The following is a 25,282-nucleotide window of genomic DNA, read 5'->3' as shown; positions in this document are numbered from 1 at the left end:
AATGCGAGTTAATTTGATTCGCTCCGACAGTTTGTTGTTTCCGATCGATGTTGTGCGAATCCCACCGGGCAAGATTGATAGAGTTGTGCCGAATTTACCGACTTTAATTACTCATAATTTTTCAATTACACTTTATTTTCTGCTAGGGTGAGTTTTAACGTCTTTTCGTTTCTCTTGCTGTATTTCCAGGGTCTGAATCTAACGCCTGTGCACATCTCCCTTAGTTTTGACTTCCGCGCTTCAACAGATGCATCCAACATAGTGCAGAAAACGGACAGTGCGCGTAGTGTATCATCTCGTTCTATCTGGCACGTTAACCAAATAACGTAGACCAACAAGTGTTACATACTACGTTACCTGTATTTTACAAGTGACAGGCCCCTGGAGGGTGTGCGCTATAGTTCTGGAACCGTACGCTGGAGTGGTATCTCCACCCCAGTCTGACAATACGGCGCTACCAGCCATGCTAGCACCGGGCATTCGAGTGGCCCGCGGTCCCGACTGGATCTGGCATGAACAAGGTAAGGTGACAGAATGCTTCGTACGAGGGAATTTTTAGAATAGAACACAGCGCTGCATCAACAATTGAAAAAGTTTTCAAACATCAATTTGGCTCCAACTTAGTGTGACTAAACTCCTAAAAGTATTTATAATTTTATGTTAACACACGATTTTTCAGCGTTACTTACGACAGGACACATTAAACAAACAATTGGTCAAACCATAAATTGATGCTTAGTATGCAGTAAGAAGTAATAACTTCACGTAATATTACTTTATTTATTTTTGAATTAATTTTTATTCACTCAACTCAAGCATTTTGATTTCAAATAGTGTATTGCGATCAGTCGTTATAGGACTTGGATGCAAGTATCTTGCATGCCGTATGCGGAATCTCCAGCATGCTCGAATTTACTCTCCCGAAGTTTATTCCTTCCAGGAGAGTTGTGACACTTATTTTTCATTCTCCGTGTTTTGAACAAATTTCATATTGTTTTTATTTTTAATCACGGCCAACTGCAACTAAATGCTAAGTGAGATCAATGTACCAATAAATGTAAACATAAGTCGTATATTTATAACGAACGTTTGTTATTCAAATGGGCGTAATAAAAAGATCCCTAAGAGTTATATTTTAAGATGCTTAAACAACTTTATAAACCATCAACATTTTAGCTAACAAACAAACAATTCGCATTTCAACACCGGTCAGCGCCATCTGTTGCTGGAGGCAACATGTTCGTTATGCACACATTTTTATGCGCCTTATGTGTGCGTATGTGAATGTATTTTGGTTGTTCGTCTAAATGTTATGCTTTTCAATGATCCCACCCCGTGTCAGCTGCGTGTAGGGAGTTGCGCGTCGTTTTGGCTAAAATTAGTTTTACTTCTGCATAAGATCATTCAAGTGCCAAAACCGATCTCATTCGGCCCGGTGTGTTAGGTGATGCTTCGTGCACGCAAGAATCTACGAGTTTTTCCGTGAGGGGTCACTGCTATTTTCATCGGTACCTTTGGCTGCGTGAAGGGGTAACGAGAGGGCACGAAACAGCGAGTTTTCAGCCGAAACAGCTCAGACAGACAGACGGAACATGACAGAAACGAGCAGACTGTTCTACCAGTGCTTATTTATATTGCATATGGCATCTGATATGCGACTCGATGGGCGGGTGCGTTGGTTTGCATGTAACTCTTCAAACGATAAAGCGCCATTGATGAGAATTTGATAAAAATCCCAACACCAATGGAGATACTATAGAGATTTAAAACGTTTTGCACTGAAGCGAACCTCATATAGACTATCTGTTAAAAGGCAATGATAATCATCGAACTACAACATATCATCAATGTAACTATAAAAATATATATTATGCTTGAAGATATCTATTATATGTTTGCTCTGCTCTGAACTTAAATACAACAATCATATGATCGATATATTATCAAATTTTTATTTATTTAAATTCCATTATGACGGCAATGCCGTATTTTCAACACCGCTTGTGTTGAGTGAAAATAACAATTTTTTGTCACAAGGCATTTCCTCCTTGCGATTTACCTTATCCCGGGCATGCTCGGTTGTGTTGGTAGTTGGTGTATTTCGATGTTGTTTGTCGTTTGTCTATCGTTGTTGTATGTGATACGTCTGTTGTCCTATTGTTTTGTGTGATGGTATAGATCCGGGGCTATTGTTTTGGTTGTTGTGATGTATAGTGGTTTCTGTGTTGAAAGGTTCTGTGTTCGTGGTGTGGTTGATGGGTGATTGCGCCACTCTTCACTGGAACAACCTACTACGTTCGACTTTGGCCGACCCTTAACGGAACTAGAACAAAACAAGACAGCAGATGGGTTAGAGACGGACTACAAGTATACACCAATAAGTCTGCCTCCCTTCCAGTGGTTTTGGCGTTGTCCTTGGAGGTGACTGCTTCCTCATCGGCTTAAAGTGGCACAAACAATTATCCACAAGACAACAAAAATCAAAAGATGGACTACGAAGGGATTATCAAATAATAGTATTAAAATATACTTCGAGGTTCTTGTAAGTGTTCATGAGCGTGGTCTGCTTATTTAATGTAAAATAACTGAAATCAACATTTCGTAATATGCTCATTGCTCGTTGCGTATGCTCATTGGGGCGGCATGACCGACTATGCAGCTACGGATAAATAAACTCAAATAAAATTAGAAATGGCAGGCCTAGATCTATTGAGGTTGTTGTGTCGGTAAATAAGAATACGAAGACGAAATGCTCATTGGTTTATGCTTGATTGGCTTATTATTATATAAAAGTCATGTTGAATTAATTGAATATAAAAAAAGGAAGAACTACTAAAAGGATAATAACGCAACAAATTGCACTAAAAACAGCGATACTACACATATCCCTAGATCGTTGTCAAGAAGCAGACATAATTCGGCCAGCAAAGCCTGTGGAGAGAAAAAAATGACAAGTAGGAACAAAACCATGTCGACCAGTCCGCCAACTTTCCCAAAACCAATCCCATGCCTTCTCATGATCATGATTGTGCGTGTGAAGCATGAGGTAAAGATCTTGGAAAATCTTCCGGCAAAATCCCGGAACTTGACTAATGAAACAAACGAAAGAAGCACGGTGAAAGACCCGATACACAAACAAACATGCTCGCGTTTACATATGTTATTTCCCTTATTTTCGGGGCGGACCATACGGTTCGACCCTGCAATCAGGACATTGACCTTCGGGCCCTTGAAAAGTTTACAAAAATACAAGAGAAGGAACGTCACCAAGGGTAGCAGAAATATTGTACATAAGAAATAACACCGAAAGAGGTAACTGGGTGGGCGCCAGCACTGACAACAGGCGGAAGCACCGTTGATGGTTTTTTCCTGTGGGTTTTTAAGACTTCTTCACGAACAGTTTGCATATGCCCGGGTACGTATATGTGTGCATGTTTTGGTATTCTCCCGGCAGGGTGTTCCCGGGTGACATTGTTACCCTGCCGAAGATCCTGATACCCAACCGTATGGAAGTCCCCACGGGCAGAGCGAACCCACAAATTAAGATATCGCTGGAAGATAGACTTTCGCTCGTGGTTGGGATTTTTACGTCGATTTCTGTTTCCCATACGGGAAAACGTGTGGAAATTTTTCCTTCTGGTATCGCCCAGCCCCATCTGGCCCGCTCGCCGTGTGTTCTTGTTTTGTGTTCTTTGAAGTCTTCTTGCCCAACGACCTACCACACGACGGTTATGTTATTATTGAATTTATTTCGATAATTTTGATACTGCAACTTCTATTTAGCAGTTTAGTTTAGCAGATACTTCTATAACTATTTAGCCAGTTAAATTATTTTCGTTTTACATCAAGTAGCACCCTTTTTCAATCTTACTTTTTTGTATATAAATCATGCAAAAATTAGCTAAAATAATGTCATAGCTAACAAAGTTTCTCATTTGTTTTTAATTGCTATGGTAGCCATACTTTAGACTTTAGATCGAATTAGAATTCGTAGACTTTATTTTTGAGTCTGTGGTGCGCTAAATATGATGTAATTGATATCAATCAACGGTGTAATCAACGGATCAACGGAAGCAGAAATCATGAGCTTCTCGTAAATGGAATAAATTTGTGATTTTGAGACCAGCACAAGTTTATATGTTATTCTCTTTTTCACTGATAATGTAAGTTTGTTTTTGTATTAAATGCGGGGCATGGAGAACCACACACAGCTTTGAAAAAGACTTAACTGACGAGTTTGTTTAGATTATAATTGTTTGATAACTTTTTCCCCTTGTTCCTCTGATCCTTCACACACAAAATCCATTTTTTTTCTCATGAACAACTTGACGGATGTGTTAACTAATTTAATCAATCTGATACAATATGTCTGTTGTAAAAGAAGTGGTTTGGATTTGTCACATTAAGTTCTTATGCAATGTTTAACTAGCACCCAAAAGGTGCAAATAAACACGACCACGACCATCCGCACGCTTACAGGTTGGTTTCATTGTCTTGTGCCGCCAATATGACGATTCATATTGTTATTTTCGCTTGAACAGATTTTCTCTCGACATATTGGTCGAGCAGCAAACAACTTCCAGCATTGCTGCTGTTCAATAAGCTTTGCATACTTGCATCCCTATGCACGAACGTTTCTTGACCACAAATGTCAATCGAATTGCACCCGTAGTGCAACCGTTGTCAATCGCTGTTTGAATGATAATTGGAAAAGTTTAGAGAGAAGCTGCTCCCTCTAATTATTGCAGTATTCGAGTTCGAGATTGAACGCAAATGTGTTAGGTATTCCCAATGTAATACCCCGTATACACGTATACGTATACGACACGTATACTTAGCGATTTACGAAGGGCGGTTTCCACATAGGAACATGTGAAAGTAATTTGAATACGAAAGTTTATCGTTATCACAGACGCATCAGCAGGTTCCTTGCTAAGCAAAATGTTCGCAAAATGTTTTCATTGCGATTGTCATCGTTTAGGCACTGTTGCGCTGTTATTGCTTAAGCTTGGCAATCACTAATAAGTGACACGGCCTAAAGTGTAATCCGTTTAAAGTGTTTTATCACCTTGGAAATCGATTTAAACAAGCTTTAGTTATGCCACCCGGTAAACCCCTATAACAACGTTCTTAAAGAAATCTTTTGTATCAAGAATCACATTATTGGTTATCAGCATATTTTATTAAGAGCCGAATAATTAAGCACATTGTAACTTTCATTACGTACACTTAAGTGTCATTTAGGTTCGCAAGTGGCGTAGGTTGAGTAGGTTCCAGTAAATCCCAACAAAGTATGTACCATCCATTAAAAACTATACTTAGTATACATTCATACATTTGGACTATTTGTATGTTTTTTCACCATTAAAGTATTAATTTAAATTCACTATCCTAAAGGTATATTACATAATTGTATAACCAAAATGAGCAAATTGATGATGATTACAAACTTATTTCCCAATCCACAAAAAGACAGAAGTTTGCACACCTTTTTCTGTGGTTTGCACAATACTATATTGAGTCAAACTTATATAGTACCGCATTTGCCCCAAAACAAAATAAAAAATACCATAGCCTATTCTGCGCTTTTTTACCTTCTCGTTCACCTGTCGAAAGGTTTACCTCGAAATAACCCTGAACGTTTTGATCAAGGCAAGTTTAAAATTAAAATCAAAAATCAATACTGCAGATAATTTGGGTTTGTTCTTAAGCGAATGGATATAAAGCCCCGCATAATGTTTGATATTGGCTTGTGCTTATGGTTTTATCTCTCTTGCTGTTTCGAAACACATGGCTAATGTTCCCGTGGTTTATGTTGGTAGTTTTTATTTGTTTTATTTCTGTTTTGGTGCAAGACCAGCACACATGAATATGGTCCAATGATATTCTAGTTGATGCATATAAAATAATCTGCCAGGCTTACAAACAAACACATAAAAAACGTGTCATAAACTCGTCGATGATAAACCGAAAAGATATTTCAACAAATTGTAATCGAATCATAAACTGAATGGTTATCCAGCGTTTTTTATGTGTGCTTTAAACGTTGATTAATTCAATTAGTTTACTTTGCATTGTTTTAGTTTGATTTATATTATTTTAACAAATTATACTAACAGAGCAAAAGCCAGATTACATTGCTCTTGTTTATAAAAACTAAGATAAATAAATGATGCAAGCAATCATTGCATAGATTTATTAAACATCATATTGTAAACATTCACGCTTAACGCCTCGAGGGGGCCACTAACGGTTGAATTTAAATCAATAAATAAAATAAAGAAATATGCAGCATCGACACACATGACGCCGGTTCATCTCACTTCAACACAGTTGCTTCCCTTCCAGAAAACCAAACATATATAAACACGAACCATTGTTTCCATTCCCATCGATGCAGGGGAAAACTTTGCCGTGTCGTCTTCTGCAGGAAATAATCATTTTTGAGATCCTGATTTAAGTCCTTTTCGAGGAAGTTTTCACTTATAAGGGTACAGAGGGTCTACCATGCCTGTTTTGGGTGTCGCACTATCCCTTGACGCACTAAAAATAGCGTTGGGAAAGATTTATTTATAAAAAGAAGCAGCGTTTGCTAAAGGACGCGCGTGCCATCGGGAAAATGTCGCTCATCTTCCCGCCGCAACGTCTCCGTGGTCGTAACGTTAGTTGCCATATTCTTCATATGTTAGATGTCTGATCACATGGGGGGCAAGTCTATTCTCCTCCTTTATGACTGTCACATGACGTCGTCGGTCGGGCAAGGCGCGCAACCTAACAGAAACGGAATCCGGCGGGTTGAAGAACTTGTTGATAATTGTCTGTTCTTTGTCGGTGTTGGTGCGACGTACAATGTGGATCATTTCCGTTCTTCCGAGCTTCTCGCGTGCTGCGTTGATGATCATCATAGGAGCAACGTATTTTCCCCTTAGTTTTACAGCCACGCATCATCTCATGTTCACGGGCGTCGTTGTCGTTGTTTGTGAATGCGTTTAACATCTTTGCTTTAGGAGACGGCGAAGTTTTCTGTCAAAATCGTGCTAGAAAACGGAATTGAACTGTGATGAAATCCCCTCGTCATGCTGTGTGGTTTACCATTATAAGCTTCTTTCTTTCCAATGTTTGGGTTTTTTTGTTGCACTGCTTTATTTATTTTTCACTGAATATAAACGGTAAAGTCAAATTGTACGTCTTTTTACCATTTGTTTGTTATCTTCGCAATATTGACAACAGAATAAAATCATTTGATTGTTTTCTTGCAAACCGATCGTGTGGTACTCACACTGGACCTAAATTCTATCCCTAAGGAGATCTCTCTTTCGACATCGACACAACTGAGCAAATGCAATTATTCATATTCTTAAGTTATAAGTGCAAGAACAGTAGAAAGCACATTGCAGTGGAACTATCGGGTATTAAATTAACACATTAGGATGACTGGGTCATTAGCGCACGAGAATGCGGATAGTAGTGCGCTGCGCATGCTACTTTGACATTGTGACGTTGTGCACACAATAATTAATAGGCTCAGTCTCATTTAAACACCTGCAAAATAGATGTCAGGCATTCCTTCAAATGTATAGCGCGAGATCTATTTACTGTTGCATTTCAGCACAAAGTTTGTTTCATTGTGGAAGAAAAAATCAAACAATAAATATAAAACACAACAACACGACGCGCTAAATATTATCACGTAATTCAATGCGATAGCCAACAATAGTGACGGCTAGTTGTATTGATAGTGGCGTCGGTCTTCACACGACAAGTCCAAAATCCCACCCGAAACAATCGCTGATCTCGAATAGCCGGCAAGGGATGACTTTTTCGTCTAAGTGGTAAAATGAGTATAGTAATCCACGAATGGGCCTAACCTTTAAAGATCATTACGCCAAGAACATTATGCCATGTCTATTCGCTTTGTGAAGAAGATTCTTTTATGTACTACTCCTAAAGACTACAGATATATGCATATTCTGTTCCGGGATGCAGTCCCCTATTAACCCTATGAAAAGTGCGCCATGACATTAGTGAATTATGAGTACGTTATGACAACTTAATTCCTTCAAATTGGAAAAGGAATGACAAATCGCGCACGAGAAATTCCGATGCGGTGCGGTTTTGCCTTTTTTATTTTCTACCTGTCAGTAAACGTATGTACAACAAAATAAATCTGAAGAAACCACACATTTATCCCTACGCGTCAATCGTAGCCAGAGATGCAGTGTTGGTAGAGCCTAAAGATTGGAGCCCGTTTTTGCTCTCATTCCGACTCGGATTGAGTTTATATTTGTGACATCTCATTAACGTGGACCTCGCATTTGTTGGCTGACTTCTGTTTTGCTTAGCTATTACCAAGGGACAAGAAATAGGCGAATTCCTAATCTCGACATTAGACAGCTTTCCTCATTGGCCTAGAATTTCCATTATCCGGCCCGAGACCCGAGCCAAGGATCCAAACGGATCGATTAGCGCAGTTGAGGTTTCTTTCCTTGCTACATTTACTAACGTGAAGTTAACACTCGTCGTAGTGTTTTAGAGGAAAAACCTTTTTGTGGAGATTCGTCGTAACGCGTTCGTCACCCTGTTTCTCATTTCCATTGGCAAGACGCTCAAAGAAAGTGGTCGGTCGCACTTCCCAGTCGTTATTTGCCTTTTTATGGAGTACAGTCCGTGATTTGGAACGTCAGGGCGCAAGGGATGACTCGCGCGGATACCGGCTCCACTGATGTCTGCTTTCCGTGAACCTCCGCATGCTTGATTGATGACGATTCATCGCCTACGTAGTGGAGCTCCCTTGGATGGTTATTATTGCGTATTTAGCGTATTTCCTTTCTTGCTTCACGCAATCACCATTCAAACGTTGTAGCTGAATTCTCATCTCACTGTGGAGACTGGAACCTACAAAACCATCATGATCGTAAATATACCTATGCCTCGATGAGTTCTCTCTTTTTCTCGATTTTCACTCTTGTCCGCGACGTAAACCTTACAAAATGATTAGTCACATGGTTGCGGCACAAGGTCTGATGACGCTCGGGGTATATTGGCGTCATCGTCTTGGAAGGAAGTTGTAAACACACACACAACGTGTGAGAGGGGACACAAAACATCGAGAGACATCGGGAGCCAGGCGAGAGAATGACCTCGCGCATTTGTAAGTTTCAACGCAAGCCGGGAGGATGTAACAGAGACTGAAAATGTTAATCGATTGCTAGACAGTAGCGCGTTCGGGTCCCATGTTGTGACTCTATTTCCTTATACCAGTGATATCGTGTTGTTTTCACACTGATAGACGTATATAACTGCCGTGCTGCTCAATATTTGCATGTGGTGTACCAGTGGACCGTGTGCGTGTCACACGTTGCATAAAAGTGGGTGAAAGTTTATCCTTCTGTTCCGGCCAATCCAGGTGTCCGGTATGAGCATAGTGTTCGCGATTGTTTCGCGTCAAACGTGCGCTCGTGACATATTGTTCGGTGGCAAATAAATTGCGCGGGTTTTTCGGTGTGGTCAGTGCATGTGCTTCTGAAGCTTCAACCCCTTTTCTCCTCCAACGGCTCGGATTTCGCGAAGCCGGAAGTACAAAAAAACCCAAAAGTAATCCCAAATAAATAAACGGAAAGAGAAATCGGGGACGGTGTGAGGACGTGTATAACCTAAAAGAGAAACTCTCCCTCGTTGCTTATAGCATGTGAACAGCAATCATCACCATTGTGATGTAATTTGAACGACTCTTTTTGTTCTTCGAACGTTAATAGACTTATTTGAAGCTTATTGGGATTTGTTCGTTTTCGTGTATTACCCTAGATGACGGCGAAGGACACGTCGGGACACTGTGTGAAATAGGACGATTCGGATCGACCCACTCACCGGACAAGACGGTTGTTGTCAACTGGGATTCGGGCCACCGGACAAACTATCGTGTCGGTTACCATAAACAGTACGATCTGATTGTGATCGACAACGCACAAATAGGCGTGAAACATCAGAACGTTCTTTGTGACGGTTGCAGTAAAGCAGGCATCACTGGCATACGGTTCCGGTGTGCTGAATGTCCGTACTACGATTTGTGCGCCACCTGCTACGGTAATGACCTGCATGACCTAGAGCATCCCTTCATCCGCTTTCAGACTGCCAACTCGCTCGGGTAAGTAGTATAAATGATAATAACGACATTTTCAACATAATTCAATCTTCTTTGGAAGTAGAAATTTTTCGTTTCAAAGCTCTTACAAGTTATTGACTTGCGCTGGATAAAGTTATGGACTAGCTGACCAAAAAAATCCCAGCATAAGCTATGAATGTTCTTCCCAAATCGCAAGTAGTAAAATCTCTCCTCCTCGCCCTTCTTTCGAGACGCCTAATTATTGATCCGTTGAGCAGAGTGCCCTGATTCGAGACTTTTCATTCCCAATTCTCCCATCAGGATCATTCATGATTGGAGGACCTCGTTTGAGGTCATCGGTCAATTGCCCTGCCGGTTATTCGCCGGTGAAGTCTCTCGGTAGTATAGTGGGAAACACCGTTATTAGTGTTCTCCCTAATAGCCTCATTTTAATTACTGCGTCCAATACTGATGATTCCTTAGATTACACCAGCCAGCCAAACGAGTCGGCTGAGCTCAAGTGTGTATCACCTTGGCGCGGTAACCGAAAGGTTATCCCAACTGGGAAATCGACCAACTATCGACCCTCTAGTAAAGCCCGGTACGTTACTGGTGACGATTATTAGAACTCCTTCTGCAGCGGTACCATCAAGTAGAGCATGATGAGAACCCTACCAGTCGGAATGAATAGTATGTTTCGGTTCACGCGCATATAGCCGCTCACTAGAAAATGTATGGAGTCAACGAACACCTGAACTATGAACGTTTTGCGAGGGGTTTTCCCGACAATTTAAGACCAAGTAAACTTATTTCCTCCCCTATCCAACCACCCATTCATGCATGACGTCTCTTTCAATAGGTGCTGTGTCTTGCTAACAACGATCGATGATCATGGATACGATCCAGACTTTTTTTCAATTTCAAGGTTTAATTTCAAATGAAAATGATTTCGTTGGACTGAATCGTATTCTTCACGGTGTCGAGGCGACTTTTCTTTGTGCTATTTTGCGCAAACTACAATGGCTCATCTTGTGCGAAATTTGAATCAGCACTGAAAAATGTCGGAACAACTGAAGAGGATCGCATCCGCGTTCTTGATCTGTGGCGTCGTGTTCCTCCAAATTCCCATTTTTTTAAGGTGGCTGTTCTTAAATGAAACATAACACCGTACAGTTGACTGGTTTGCATATTCAACACGCACACAAAGACACTACACCACAAATTAATAGACTTTCTTACACTGGTGTATGTTTTCCAAGCTGAAATGTGTTTATTTCACCGGTTTTTTTCTTTTATTTTTATTAGTGCTGACTCTTGGCTCCCACTGGCCAACACGCCTTTTGGGAAAATCCCAAACACACAACAAGCTTTGCTTGCTACGCTGCCCCAGGAGAACCTCAACTCTCGAACTCCCTTATCGAACGTGTGGGGATTTTGTTTGCTTGGTTTAAGTGAACTCTTTCATGAGTAGTATTTTTTGTTTGTTTTATTTTACAAACAGATATGTTAAGAAACAAAACATGTTTAAACAATTTGTAATTACATTAAATAAATTGTTGTTCAAAACTCTAACATCGCATGGCATATAACTCGGCGCCATATAGGCGGTATATAGGACAAACCCAAACGAACGCGGTTGGAGGTAGTGGTTCATTTTTCCCACCTGAAGTTTTGCGTTATGAAAGGATCGCGCACACATACACAGCCGTGTATGCACATAGTTTTGTCTCTTTCCAATTTCTCTTACTTTATTATCGTTTCATTACCCAGATGTGCATGGAAACCAAAGATTTTCTCTACACCTTATCCCTTATATAGTGACAGTACATTCACGTTTTGCTCATCATTCTCACAGCATCCTTCTGCCACCACGGAAAGGTTCGACCAAGATACAGTTAAAAGGAATCTTTGCCGGTGCGAGAGTTACACGTGGTCCTGACTGGGAATGGAATAATCAAGACGGCGGTCCGGGCAAATCTGGTCGTGTTTTGGAAATTCGCGGCTGGGACAACGAATCCTGCCGCAGCGTGGCGAGTGTAGCTTGGGCGTCCGGCTCAACCAACGTGTATCGGCTCGGACACAAGGGAAACGTTGATCTGCGTTACGTGCAGCCGTCTGTCGGTGGATTTTACTACAAAGATCACATGCCAGTATTAGGTAAGCTATCGTTTTATCCGCACTCATCTTTCCAAATGTATCCCTATGTTTTAACGAAGCACTTTGCATTACCATTTTATTAGGACAACCAGAAGAACAGCAACCGGTTTCACCACCGGTGCGTTCGAATTTTTCCGTCGGCGACCGTGTCCAGGTGGCTATTTCAGAAGAGCGCCTAAAGACGTTGCAACAGGGCCATGGAGGATGGAACCCGCGCATGGCCGAATATCTGTCAAAGGTTGGCATCGTGCACAGGATCACGGACAAGGGTGACATCCGGGTGCAGTATGAGGGCTGTACTAACCGGTGGACCTTCCATCCGGCAGCGCTAGTGAAGATTTTTAGTTTCAACGTCGGTGATATAGTTACCTTTATTGCGGATGCTGCTAAAATGCAACAGCTCCAGAAAGGTCACGGCGAGTGGATCGAAACGATGCACAATGTGTTGGGCAAATTGGGAAAAGTGCTCAAAATCTACAGCGACGGTGATTTGCGCGTACAACAAATGGACGAAGACATGGCGTGGACAGTGAACCCAATGTGTGTAAAGCTATCGACTGCGGCGCATGCTGCCGCGACAGAGCGCTCCAACAGCATGCGAGATCTAAGCAATCAGCGTATCAACGTACACCATATGGCGCCATTAGCCGGGCTGGGTGGTCCTACGGCTCCCGATCGGTTGGTACGCGAAGCGGCTCTGGGTAACCTCGAATTCGTCCAGACCTTCCTGAAGTAAGTAATGGAATAAATGTTAAAATGTCGTTTATACACTATAAATTAATGTTGATGTTGTGTATGTTATTGCAGCATTAATCCGGAAGCAGTGGATTGCGTAAGTGGTGGAAAAACCTGCCTTCAGGTGGCTGCTCACCAGGGTCACGTAGAGTTGGTGAAGTATTTACTGATGACGGGTGCCAATGTAAACGTTACAGACAAGGAAGGCGACTCAACGTTACACTATGCAGCATTCGGCAACCAACCGGAAATTATGCGTGTCCTGTTACAACATAATGCCAGCATCGATGAGCTCAATTCGGCCCACTGTTCGGCATTGCACATCTCCGCACATAAAAAACCACCGCACTGTGTCAAGGTGTTATTAGAGTTCGGTGCAAACGTTAATGTGCAGGACGCGTACGGTGATACGGCACTGCACGATGCGATCGGCAAAGAAAACATCGAGGTAGTGGAGATGCTTTGTGGTTGCCCTACGCTTGATCTTACTATCCGCAACCATCGTGGATTCAATGTGTTGCATCACGCGTCCCTCAAAGGCAATGTACATGCAACACGACACATCATTCGGTTGGCACGTCAACTGATGAATGTGCGTAAGGATGATGGGTTTTCAGCGCTACACCTAGCGGCCCTCAACGGTCATACGCGTATTATTGAGGTGTTGGTTCAGGAAGGTCAAGCGGACATAAACATCCGTAACAACCGCAGCCAAACGCCATTTCTGCTGGCAGTCTCGCAAGGACATACGGCCTCCATCGAAAAGCTGGTTGATCTCGGATGCGACGTACGAGCGCGCGACGAAGATGGCGACAACGCAATGCATCTGTGCATCATCAAGAAAGCGAATCTGGTGCAGGACGTTTCGCCAACGGATGCTCCGAAAATTCACGACATTTACCAATCGCTGGCTGGTATTGTGATCGAACATCGACTCATGTATGCGCTGTTATGCTTTCTCGCCAGTGAAGGTTGTCCGCTCGACGTCAACCACAAAGGTGCTCGCGTACTTGACTGGATCGGGAGCCCACAAATAAAGGAAATCATCGTCGAATACGAACGAACGCGGTTAGCGAGGGAAGCTGCTGCTGCTGCCGCACCGAATGGTCCCATCATTTCTACAAGTCTCCCAGCCAATCCCTCCGGTGGAACATCCTCGCGCAACCTGCCCAACCCTGAAGAGGACACACCACCACATCATCAGTTGGTGTCTAACCTAGAAGCGATGAACATTGCGGGACTCGCAGTCGAGTCAATAGGTAACGGAAGGGTGGAAAAGCTTGCGGACGCTGCCGGCAGTACATCGCTTGCGCTTGAGAACGGACTGGCAGGTGTTAGTGGATTGCAGCATCCTGTCTCGTCCGTTCCAAGCAATCCTCCAACACCAGCACGACGCAATAGGGGCCATGGGGCTCGGGATGCCGCTGGTACGCTTGTCACACCACCCGCCGTTCTCGGTGCTGCTGGCAGTCATTGTGATGAGACAGAATCCAACCTACTTCACCCGTCTGCCGTGGCAATCTCCTCATCATCATCATCTGTCCCCGTGAACATCAGTCCTACTACCGCCGGTAACGGCAACACCATGCCTGTAGATAGCCCCGCTCGGTACAAGTCACCAAACAGAGCCTTATCGCCTGCATTGGGCGACCCCCTACCAGCAGCCTCCACACCCCCGCCGCATGGTTCATCCTCGCCGTCATTGAGCTCCGGAATTAGTGTCGCTCCCTCGTCGAAGCATATCAGCCGGCGGCAATTCGTGATGGACAAGAACTCGGCACCTGCGCTACCACCATCAACAACTTCCAATCTTCCCGCCGCAACTTCCTGCTCAGCTAGTCCGACGCCTCCAGCTACAGTTGCACCACCGGTACCACCACCGCTCCCTGTAACAGCATCCCACCTGCAACATCACCTTCAACAAGCGCTGCCCCCGACTGAAGCACCACGTGAATGTATCGTGTGCAACGAAACATTACAACTGATCGTGTTCGATCCCTGCCATCACCAGATTGCTTGTGAGGAGTGTGGTTTGCGCATGAAGAAATGTCTAACCTGTGGGATGCACATCGATCGTCGCACAACCGCTGCCGGATGGCCACTGCATGGTCCGAAGGAGGGCCGGCATCCGTCCGCTGATCGGCTGCGCTACCTCGAGAGTAAAATCATCGAAATCGAGGAAACGCATTGCTGCAGCATCTGCATGGAACGTCGGCGGAATATAGCGTTCTTGTGCGGGCACGGTTCCTGCTCAAAATGTGGGGAAACGCTCAAGATCTGTCACATGTGCCGGAAGCCGATTACGAAAAAGATCAATCTTTATTAAGTCGCACGATGTACCAATACCAGGGTTTGAACTGGAGTTAGCAAATTATCTAGACTCGAAAGTTTGTTGTCTAATAGTGAAGGCTGTAGGAACCACTTTAGAACACGATATTCATTGGCTGGAGACATCGAGACACATGGCCACACAGGGATTAAAAAAGTGGTTAAATCGACATACCTTACGAAGGAAGGATTTGTATGTAAGTGTTCACTATTTATTTCACAAAGCTGCCTAAGCTCACCCAGTAGCTCAGTAGGTTTGGGTAGGAATAATTTGTTTCATCCAGTCCCGCAAACAGCTGCCCCTGAGTAACACAAGCAGCGCCAAGAGCCGAGGGCGCAGAGGTAAACGAAAAGGTTATCCAATATCGGACGCCCCATCTTATTTTTCCTAAAACCTAGTCCTATTCGTATTATGTGTTTAGGCAGAGGTTGCGGGCGTGTAGGGTTTAGTTACGTTTCGTAAGCTAAACGACTGTGCGCGTCGTGTGTATATGTATTTTATGATATAGTATGTGTTATATAGATAAAGGTATATAAATTTAAATACGATGTATGACAAATGTGTTGAACGATAAAACAAAGTTGCCGATAGCGAATGGAGAATCGCTGACTTTTTATTCATGTGAATGTGTGTAATCGTGTCCTTCTCTTCGCGTTCTTTTTAGTTCATGACATTAAACTGCATCTTTCCATTTGCTTACACAATAAAATAAAAGGTCAGGAAGAAAAAAAACAAAAAAAACTATCGTACTTTTGCCAAATATGAGAAGAATTTCCCAAAAAAAATACGCCCGTCGTTGTTCGTCTTTTCACTACACAAAAGCAAATCTCTTCTAGTTGTAATGCTTGTTTGGCTGTTGTTTGATCTCTTTTGTTTGTTGTAACTACTGCATTGCATTAAAGTATGCTAAAAAAGCTTCAACTGTTTGTATATTGATATTTCTACAAACAAATACACACAGTGAGATGTGGACATAATGAACAGGAAACGTAAAGAAACAGAGTATCACTAAATGTTGATGACGCACGCTAATTTCGATCTGTACATACCTACCGTTCCCAAGTGTTAGGCAATTTCAGTAACTTATGTATTCGGCGTTCCTCGTATCCGATGCAGCCTTTTACCGTTGAATGTATCGAATTCAGGGCTAGCATCCATTTTAATAAATCTTTTCATACGATATCGATGTTGTATCTTTCTAACGAATACTGCCCAGTTAATTTATGATCATATATGATCACATGCGTTCTATAGGAGTTTGTTTCAATAAGAGAGTTTGACAGGGCAGATGTTTGATTTGTTTTTCTTATTGTTATGATCTTTCGTTTGCTTTTTGTACCAGTTCCTTGTATCAATTATGCGCGGAGTATCGCCGACTATTATCAATTTTTGAATGTACACAGCTTAAGAAGCACGTTACGCACTGCCCTCAGCCAAATCCAGCAGAACTAAGTTAAAATATTTATCATTTCCTCTACCTTTGTGACTAATACGAATGTAAAACAGCGATATTACATTGATTTCAACCGATAAATAGAGGAATGATGGTCACAAAGGATAGGCGAGCCGCAAATCAGGCTAGTAAATAAATGTAGGTTAATGCAATATAAATACAATTGCATCAAAGCGATCGAGTCGTATTTTTTGTACATAATGTGTGTAACGTAAGAAGATGCAAAGAGTAATAATAATGAAGCATCTAATTCCCTGCTGCCACTACTCCATGCGAATGTGCCGACCGATTTAATGTAGCATTTGTCTGTGCTGCAATAACAATATTTTAACGATAGATAAACACAAATCACAAACAGAATCAATGCTAGAAGCAAACGTATGTAATGTTCTATGTTTTGTTTAAAATGGTATGTTATGGTAACCAAACAAATACTATAAGATTGTTTTGTAACCGATTTTTCGATTTCCTTTTCGCTGTCGACATATATGTCGTAACATGGCAATATGTCCAAATTAATTAAATGATATCGATAAGAAATAGGAGCACAAAAGAAACAAATCTGGTCTGAGCGCACATGTTCCAGATAATGACTGCTAGTTTTTGTATGTACTGTTTACACCTATTTGTTGGGAATGCAATGAGTGTATTGTTGCTTAACCTGCATTCCACGGCAAAACAAAATGACATTGTGGTCGAAACTAGACTATATGAACAGAATGCAAGCTACCCCTCTCAAGGATAAATAGTTAGATATGTTAATTTTTAATACGGATCCTAAAACACTACACGCTTTTCCGCGTTTTTGTGTGCAAATTAAAATTAACCTCCTTCAATTGTTGTTGGTAGGTTTTTTTTTTGTAAAAATGAACGGTTATAACCATCAAGGAAAGATGTAGTGTTGTTTTCAGGGTTCAGGGTTCCAGTTCCTGAGTTCTCGAATTCAATCCAAATCAGCAGAGCAGATCAGCATAGCAGAGATAACAAAGATGACAAGCGACTCTCAGAACGGCACACAATCCGAAAATAGATCAAACTGAATGAAGCACACACAAGTTGTTCATTTCTTGAGTTTAGAAAAATACGATCATATGGGTGTCGAATAAGAAATGTTAGACCCCGACAAGAGTAGGTCACATCGTATGAGTGGTACCGAATGCAGAGAATTTTCTTGTACTGTTAGAAGTGTATATGAAATAAGAAAAAAAAAACACACACACAGCTGTTTGTTTTTTTTACAATTAACAACTATAAATGCAACATATTTTCACAAAGCTTGGAAATTGTGTACACATGCACTAGAAAACATTAATAAAGCATTATAAATCCATGCAAATTGAAAAGCGGAATTAACGAATAAACATGCGCAAGTTCGTGTTACGTTGTGTATCATTGTTGTTTTTATAGAAATTACTTACAACTATTGGAATCAGCAACCAGCAAACAAAAAGACATATACCACATACGGAAACTATACCGAAAGAAGAAGGAAAATGTTGCATAAAGATAGCTAATGTCCCTGCAAATGAAGCTGCAATTTCCAAATAAAGGTTGTTACTACATTGCCGAACAAAATGAAGAGATAGTTGATATAAAATTGAGTTGAAACAAAACGAAAAGATACTATTGCACTGAAACCCCCTGACACACTAACACGGATTGTTTAGTGAGAGACAAATTAACGAAGAAACCACAATTAATGTTAATACCATTTCTGTACTACCCGGCAAATTGTTACTAGAGCCACACATTGTATGTAAATGGATAAATGAAGTCTTTGTATAAAATAAAGGGAATATGATTGAAAAAATAAACTAATCTTGTATTATTGGGGCGTTAGCAAAATTTATCAAAATTGAGCTGGACTGGATGATTACGGTTGTATTGGAGTTGGCTCACCAGAAGGTAATGATCAGCTGTCGTAGTAATATTCTCATTGTAGTTTCGATCATTTTTGATAAGCAAGGTGGAACTTATCGCGAGTTGAAGCTCGATAATTATATTATGTTTCAGTTATGTCAATTATTACTGTCGGACCGGTTTTGTTAAATGGGCCAATGGACGGATCAATTTCAACCAGTTTCCATAGCTACAGTCTATGGCTGAGAATCTAAGTGACCTGTTTATTGTCATCATCTTTGTCCATACCCATTTGTCTCCAAGTGCAAAATCAACGCACAACAGATTTACAGATACAGAGTTAGAAAGATGAAGTCAAACCTAGTTCAATTCACACGCACAATCTGTGCGAAGGCATTCCTGAAACGAACATATTCTACCGAAGCAAACTGTTCCGAACATTCAGGTTAGCTGGTTACCAGATTCCAGGGTTTTAAGAAATTTCCTGACAAAAGCAACAATTTTGACAATGACAAAAGAAACGAAATGTTTTCTATTTTTAGCTTTCGGAAGTTACAAAACATGGAAGAAGCTAACGTTTCTGGTGGCTTTACCAGCTGTGGGACTGTGTGTTCTGAATGCGTATTTGGCGCACCAAAAGGAACACGCGCTCCGAACCCGTCCAAATTTCATCCAGTACGAATATCTTCGCATACACACTAAACGTTATCCTTGGGGTGATGGTATAAAGTCACTTTTTCACAATCCCGAAGTGAACGCACTACCGACCGGATACGAAATATAATAGAACACTGTGGTAATTGAGCCAAAAGCATAAAATCAATTTTCAACGCACATGTAGCGGCTAAAGAATGTATCTTTGTGTGTTTTTTTGTTTTTGGTTGGTTGCGCTCATGAACTGAGTTAATAATGTAATCAAATAGCAAAATTGAAGTCAAAAATTGTTTCATTAACTGATTTACACACATCAGAGACTTTCAGACATGATTGTTCTATTTGGTTTTTGCTATCTTTTTCAAGTAAAATAACTTGTAAGCATGCAGTAAACAGATCTTCGATTAAAGGGTCACTTGACGCATTCCAACCGATAATTGAAGCTGATGGTTAGACGGAACGCTTTCTTACAACTTATTCATACGCAAGATAGAACCCCACGAACTATTTAACGGGAGCCGTGCTTTCACCATCATCCAAAAGATAAGCGCCAGTAAGAGTGTTGCGTGACTCACGAGCCCTTCTTCCTTGGTTATCTGTTCGAACTCATACTCGCCTCCCGGTAGTGATGACAGATGTCGATCCCGCCATATCGAGATGCCGGGCAACAGCGTGTAAGCAACGGGTATATAAATAAACGTATGCCAGCCGATAAGGAGTAAATGATAAGAGCACCCACTTGTGTCGTAGTAGTGTGTAGTTGTCGAATGGAGGAAAAGAGCGCAGAAATATGACACGTGGAGGAGCATGTCCGATCCTGACCTGGCCCTAGCAACTAGAGAATGAAATGGCGAACATTGTTTGGGCAACGATTTTTTACCAATGTATGTGTATTGGAAATTGGGAGTTAATTATTAGAAATCATTTACAACCTTTTTTCAAAAAAAGGAACGAACCTTCGTATTGTAGACAAAAAATTAAACTTATTTTGTCCGTCTAGAAACGTCTTTCATATCCACTGTGTTGCCTGGAAGATCTTGCCGTTACATGAAGATCATTTGCGACCAATTTCGACGACATGGCAACCGGTACCGGTAAGGGCAAATGTAATTGAACCGCGCGCGTACGACCAACATGAAGGAAAACTTGTATTACTTTGCAAGGTCGGTAGAATCAGACCGATCGTTTGCTGATCGTTGCTTCCAGAAGACGTCACACTGCTCGATCGGATCCAGAGTTGCATCACGAGATTGCATACAGCAACAGGTTCATCTAGCCCTGCGTCAGATCGTTGGACTCGTCTTCCAGTGTTGGTGCGTACTGTGAAGCCTAACATAAAAGGTTTAGCATTGGCGTTGTAATTGTACCATTACGTACGACTGGATTTGTGTCGGCCGTATCTCGTTCCACTTGTTCTTTCTCGCTTTCACGCTTACCCGCAATCAATATTAAGTGCTGGGAAGTGCTGGTCCTCCCTAGGGTCGGGTGCCTTGAGAGTGCGGGTTTAACAACGACCCGTTTCGTTTGAATTAAGTATTCGTGTAGAACAGAGCGTCCAGAGCAGTTGTGAAGTTTGTTTGAGAACGATAATCTACCGTCCTGTGAAAACTATTTTCTACTACATTCCCCAAAATGCCAGTTGATATCAAATGTGTCCTGGTGTGCGATGCTGTTGACAATGCGTGTGTCAAACTGCTGGAAGATCACGGAATTCAGGTAAGTAATTTGGTGCCCGATTTGATTCGAATCAAAATGATGCATTGTGTGTTAATGTTTCTTCTTTGCGGTTGTCGTAATTTCAGGTTGACTACAAGTTAAAGCTGCCGCAAGATGAGTTAATTAAGGAAGTTAAGGTGGGTGTATTATTCTTTTTCATGAATATATGAAGGAATCCGTTTTGGTACTATACGCTCCGAAGGGTTTCGACTAGATGTACGTTAATTAAACAATTGGATGCAACCAGCAACTGGCCTGGTTAATACAACCAACGTTTAGGTTACCTTTTTGAGACGAATGTCTGCAAATGTAGCGAAATATGTTTAAAGGAAAATAAGAGCCACTTAAGCAACAGGCGTGATACACAGTGCGTTCCACACCGTTTTTTTTTTGTAGTTTTCAAGAAACATTCTTGAAAAAGTCTTGAATAAAGATCTATGTGTTTTTAAATCTTGGAACCAACTAAGTGGCTATGCTTGGGTAATATAATATTTTTTGCAACGCAGGATAAAAATGCAACGCAAGATAAATCATTCTCCGGAATCTCGGAATCCGGAAACCCGTGCAAAAAAATCCTAATTTTGTGATAATGAATTAAAATATTTTTGCTGGCAAACGTATCCTTGAAGAATTCAAACAAGCTTTTCATGTGTTAATAGATATTTTTCCATGAGTGACTTATATAATGATGCCGTCCGTTTTTCCAACGCAATTCATCCCATTTGCAATTAATCTTGCAATCGAAATGAATGAAACTTGCGTCAACATTTAATCGAACCGTTTCCCGCCATGCCACTGGCAAATGTCCTGCGGTGGTAAATGGTGTAGATAGTAAACAAACCACAAATCCGTTCATGTTTCTGTCGCGATATATTCGTGACGAGACAGTTGGTAGGACTATATAAAGCTCCTTTTGTGACAGATGAATCTTTTTCGTGTAACGATGAGTTTGGGAAACCCATGGAGAAAACGGTCGAATGCCATCAAGAATTAGATTTCCCATCAAATTAATCGACTTTTTCTTTGTTTTCCTTTGATTCGCATATTACAATGACAGAATTATGATGCTCTCATCGTGCGCTCGGACACGAAAATCACGGCCGAGATTCTGGATGCGGGTGCAGGCCGGGTGAAAGCGGTTGGACGTGCCGGAGCGGGTGTAGACAACATCAACATTGAAGCTGCCACGAGGAACAATGTGCTGGTGCTTAAGTAAGTATTACGTTCTTTGCGTTGAGAAATAAGAATAAATCTACTCTACTTATTTTTAGCGCAGTCTCAAATAGCTTTTAGCGTATATTCATTGGTTTTTTTGAATGCAGTTAATTAACGATACGTCAATAATAACACTCGCTGGTTGCTTATTAACGACAGTAAAATAAAAGTTCGAAATACAAACAATCCCCAAGATGCACCACAACAGCAGACCGCTATAATCTGCGAGCGAACCGCGTATCTCGAATTTTCGCATAAGTCGAATCCGAAAGTAATATCGTTCATAATTTAAAGTTCTAACGTTTCTTTTTTATTCGTTCAGACATCAGCAAATATCAAAATAAATGTGTTACATTGATTAAAAACTTTCTCTCTCGCTCTCTTTCTTTCTATCTCTGCTTTTCTGTTTTTTAGTACTCCCGGAGGCAATTCGATTTCGGCGTGTGAACTAACGTGCTTCCTGATCGGTGCACTTGCACGTCCTATCTGCCCGGCGGCAACCAGCATGAAGGAAGCCCGTTGGGATCGGAAGATCTACTCTGGTACGGAGTTGTACGGTAAAACACTAGCTATCCTCGGACTCGGTCGTATTGGGCGCGAGGTAGGTGTACGCATGAACGCGTTCGGTATGCGCGTAATCGGCTTTGACCCCATCACAACTGCCCAAGAAGCGAAGGCTGCCGGTATAGAAAAGATGGAGCTGGAGCAGATCTGGCAGCAGGCAGACTACATCACCGTGCACACACCGCTCATTCCTGCCACACGAAGTATGCGAATTGATAATTTTTATTAAATCAACAAAAGGTTCTAAAATGCCTTAATCTATTCGCTTCCCTCCTGATAGACCTGATATCAGGGATCACCTTCGCTAAATGTCGAAAGGGCGTACGTGTGGTTAACGTAGCACGCGGTGGTATCATTGACGAGGCCGCGCTGTTGATGGCCCTTGAAAGTGGCCAGTGTGGCGGAGCTGCAGTTGACGTTTATGCGGAAGAACCCCCAAAATCGGACATCACCCGGAAGCTCATCAATCACCCTAAGGTGGTTGCTACGCCTCATTTAGGTAAGTGATTACACTTGTTTGCGGACTCGATCTGGTCCACCCCCAAACGCTTTTCTAAATACGTGTGTCTCTATTTATTCGATAGGTGCTAGTACGTCGGAAGCACAGGTGCGCGTTGCTGTCGAGGTAGCCGAACAATTTGTCGCCCTCACTGGTAAATCGGCCGTTTACACACAGTATGCCGGTGTGGTAAATCGCGAGGTATTAAAAAATGTCTTTTAAATTGAATTCGATTTTGGCGTCAGAATGAGCCATTCTTGGTTGCGCCAGCCCGTCAAAATCAATCATTCGCACACGGTCGGCGTGACGTCGTTTTCGGCACCGTGACGTTCTACAGGCAATTACTGATGAAATCGACCACAGGGCATGAAACTCAACACCATCGAATTTGTTACGAATTCGACGAATAGGATATATTTGTGCAGAGAGTCACAAATAACAAGCGCAGCATAAGGGCCCGCACATATAACACGTACAATACACATATATGAATGGAGAAAACTCTACGTATGTAGAAAATTTTAGCTTTTCAAAGGATTTTATTGTATTGATTAAAGAAAGAAAATAATAACAAACAAAAAACGAAACCAATAATGCTTATTAATGATTGCCTGTGTCCGTGCCTTTAAAATGAAATTAAAGTAAAAAGAAATTATCGTATTACCTACTACCAATTTGCTATATTAAATGACCAATTGTTAAATTAAAGCGAGCCCATCCCGACACACATTGTAATAATTTGCACTGATTCAATCATACCATCTCATCGATGTATTAAATATACAAAGCAGATGGTCACAGCTTAGAACATGTTGAATGAACATTAAAAAAATCAACAAACCAGCAAAACTTGAAATTGTTGAGATAAGCGCTCTTCAAACGATCTAAAAACACATTATCCTATTTCCCGTTTGAACAAAGCTTGTTTTTCCAGAATGCATGCAACTTTCATTCAACTGAGTTATCATCAGTATCGTTGTTTTTGTTTACTTTCTTTTCTCTGACTATCATGTTGTTCTTTTAATGCAGAAAATCAAAACCCAATGCCACTAAAGTCTTGTACGTTGCTAAGGCTTAACCAGATTTCTCTTTTCATTGCGCTGAATTGACATCTGGATTCGCAGTTTTTATGTTCCTAAAAAAATAGTGAGCTGTCTTCGTTTTGATGACTAAATCAGATCACGGCGGAGTAGGACTGTTTTGAACCGTTTTCTTGAGCAAACAAATTGATATCATTCCACCACCGGATTGTACACATTGGCGGTAACACTAGGTTGATGGAGGTATGGCATTAATAAGTGGCAACGGTCTGGCCTCTTTTCTACATCCATCACCAAAGTCTAAAATCCATGGAAATGGAGAAGATTTTTTTCTGTGTTTTTTCAATCTATTCTATAATTGTCATGCAGGAATTCTTTACACATTATTGCAAAACATGAACCGAGCATGCCCGGGATAAGGCAAATTGCAAGGAGGAAATGCCTTGTAAAATTGTACACCACTCGACACTACGGTGTCGATAATACGGCAAAAGCCGTCATTATGGAAATATAAATAAATAAAAATATTGTAAAACATGATCTTCTCTAATGAATTGTGACTTTTTTTAATTCATTTGTTTATTCGATTTTGTATACACCTTAACGCATTTTTTATAAGTACTGGTTAAAAAAGTTATGACACTTATGTTCAATGTTCCAAAGCTGAGCTGTCAGTATTGAGGAGTACATTTTTTTGGCATCCCGTCTTTTACTTTTCTCAACGAAACCCTTTATTGCTATGTAAGCATACACCAGTTGTAGAGGGATAAGGATTCAAAGTCTTCGTCAATTTAGCAAATCGAATCAACCGGAACACGTGCTTGCAACAAAGGGGAAAACGCTCAAAATTCTCTCCGTTGGCAATTACATCCTGCCGATCTTGTCTCAGTTTTACACAGAGAGTATTTTGGATCTAAAGCATACTGTTGCGAAAAGGACACGAGGAGCCTCATCGAAA

At 41.4% G+C, this 25,282-nt stretch overlaps 2 protein-coding genes and 1 pseudogene across 2 annotated transcripts; all 3 read left to right on the top strand.

The window, feature by feature from the left end:
• Window positions 1-460: 460 nt before the first annotated feature.
• On the top strand, window positions 461-16,380 carry LOC128305409 (E3 ubiquitin-protein ligase MIB2). Its single transcript, XM_053042841.1, has 5 exons — window positions 461-521; window positions 9,805-10,144; window positions 11,958-12,259; window positions 12,343-12,991; window positions 13,067-16,380. Exons 1-5 carry the CDS (start codon window positions 464-466, stop codon window positions 15,318-15,320), a joined length of 3,603 nt encoding a protein of 1,200 aa, XP_052898801.1. The 5' UTR covers window positions 461-463; the 3' UTR covers window positions 15,321-16,380.
• A 2,494-nt stretch (window positions 16,381-18,874) lies between these two features.
• On the top strand, window positions 18,875-19,420 carry LOC128305411 (cytochrome c oxidase subunit 6A, mitochondrial-like; annotated as a pseudogene).
• A 1,359-nt stretch (window positions 19,421-20,779) lies between these two features.
• LOC128305410 (D-3-phosphoglycerate dehydrogenase) lies at window positions 20,780-23,903 on the top strand. Its single transcript, XM_053042842.1, has 6 exons — window positions 20,780-21,006; window positions 21,093-21,143; window positions 22,064-22,218; window positions 22,636-22,988; window positions 23,066-23,284; window positions 23,370-23,903. Exons 1-6 carry the CDS (start codon window positions 20,923-20,925, stop codon window positions 23,504-23,506), a joined length of 999 nt encoding a protein of 332 aa, XP_052898802.1. The 5' UTR covers window positions 20,780-20,922; the 3' UTR covers window positions 23,507-23,903.
• Window positions 23,904-25,282: the final 1,379 nt, after the last annotated feature.

This window comes from Anopheles moucheti, chromosome 3, assembly GCF_943734755.1.
Source record: "Anopheles moucheti chromosome 3, idAnoMoucSN_F20_07, whole genome shotgun sequence".
Taxonomy (NCBI): domain Eukaryota; kingdom Metazoa; phylum Arthropoda; class Insecta; order Diptera; family Culicidae; genus Anopheles; species Anopheles moucheti.
The sequence above is the reverse complement of the archived record's forward strand: the minus strand, read 5'-3'. Positions and strand labels throughout refer to the sequence as shown.

Excerpts from the sequence above, each read along its gene's own strand:
- LOC128305410 (XM_053042842.1), top strand. The coding sequence starts at position 20,923 with ATGCCAGTTGATATCAAATGTGTCCTGGTGTGCGATGCTGTTGACAAT. Across the intron at positions 22,219-22,635 it reads AACAATGTGCTGGTGCTTAA|TACTCCCGGAGGCAATTCGA; the intron begins GTAAGTATTACG and ends TCTGTTTTTTAG. Across the intron at positions 22,989-23,065 it reads GCTCATTCCTGCCACACGAA|ACCTGATATCAGGGATCACC; the intron begins GTATGCGAATTG and ends CCCTCCTGATAG.
- LOC128305409 (XM_053042841.1), top strand. The coding sequence starts at position 464 with ATGCTAGCACCGGGCATTCGAGTGGCCCGCGGTCCCGACTGGATCTGG. Across the intron at positions 522-9,804 it reads CTGGATCTGGCATGAACAAG|ATGACGGCGAAGGACACGTC; the intron begins GTAAGGTGACAG and ends GTATTACCCTAG. Across the intron at positions 12,260-12,342 it reads AGATCACATGCCAGTATTAG|GACAACCAGAAGAACAGCAA; the intron begins GTAAGCTATCGT and ends CCATTTTATTAG.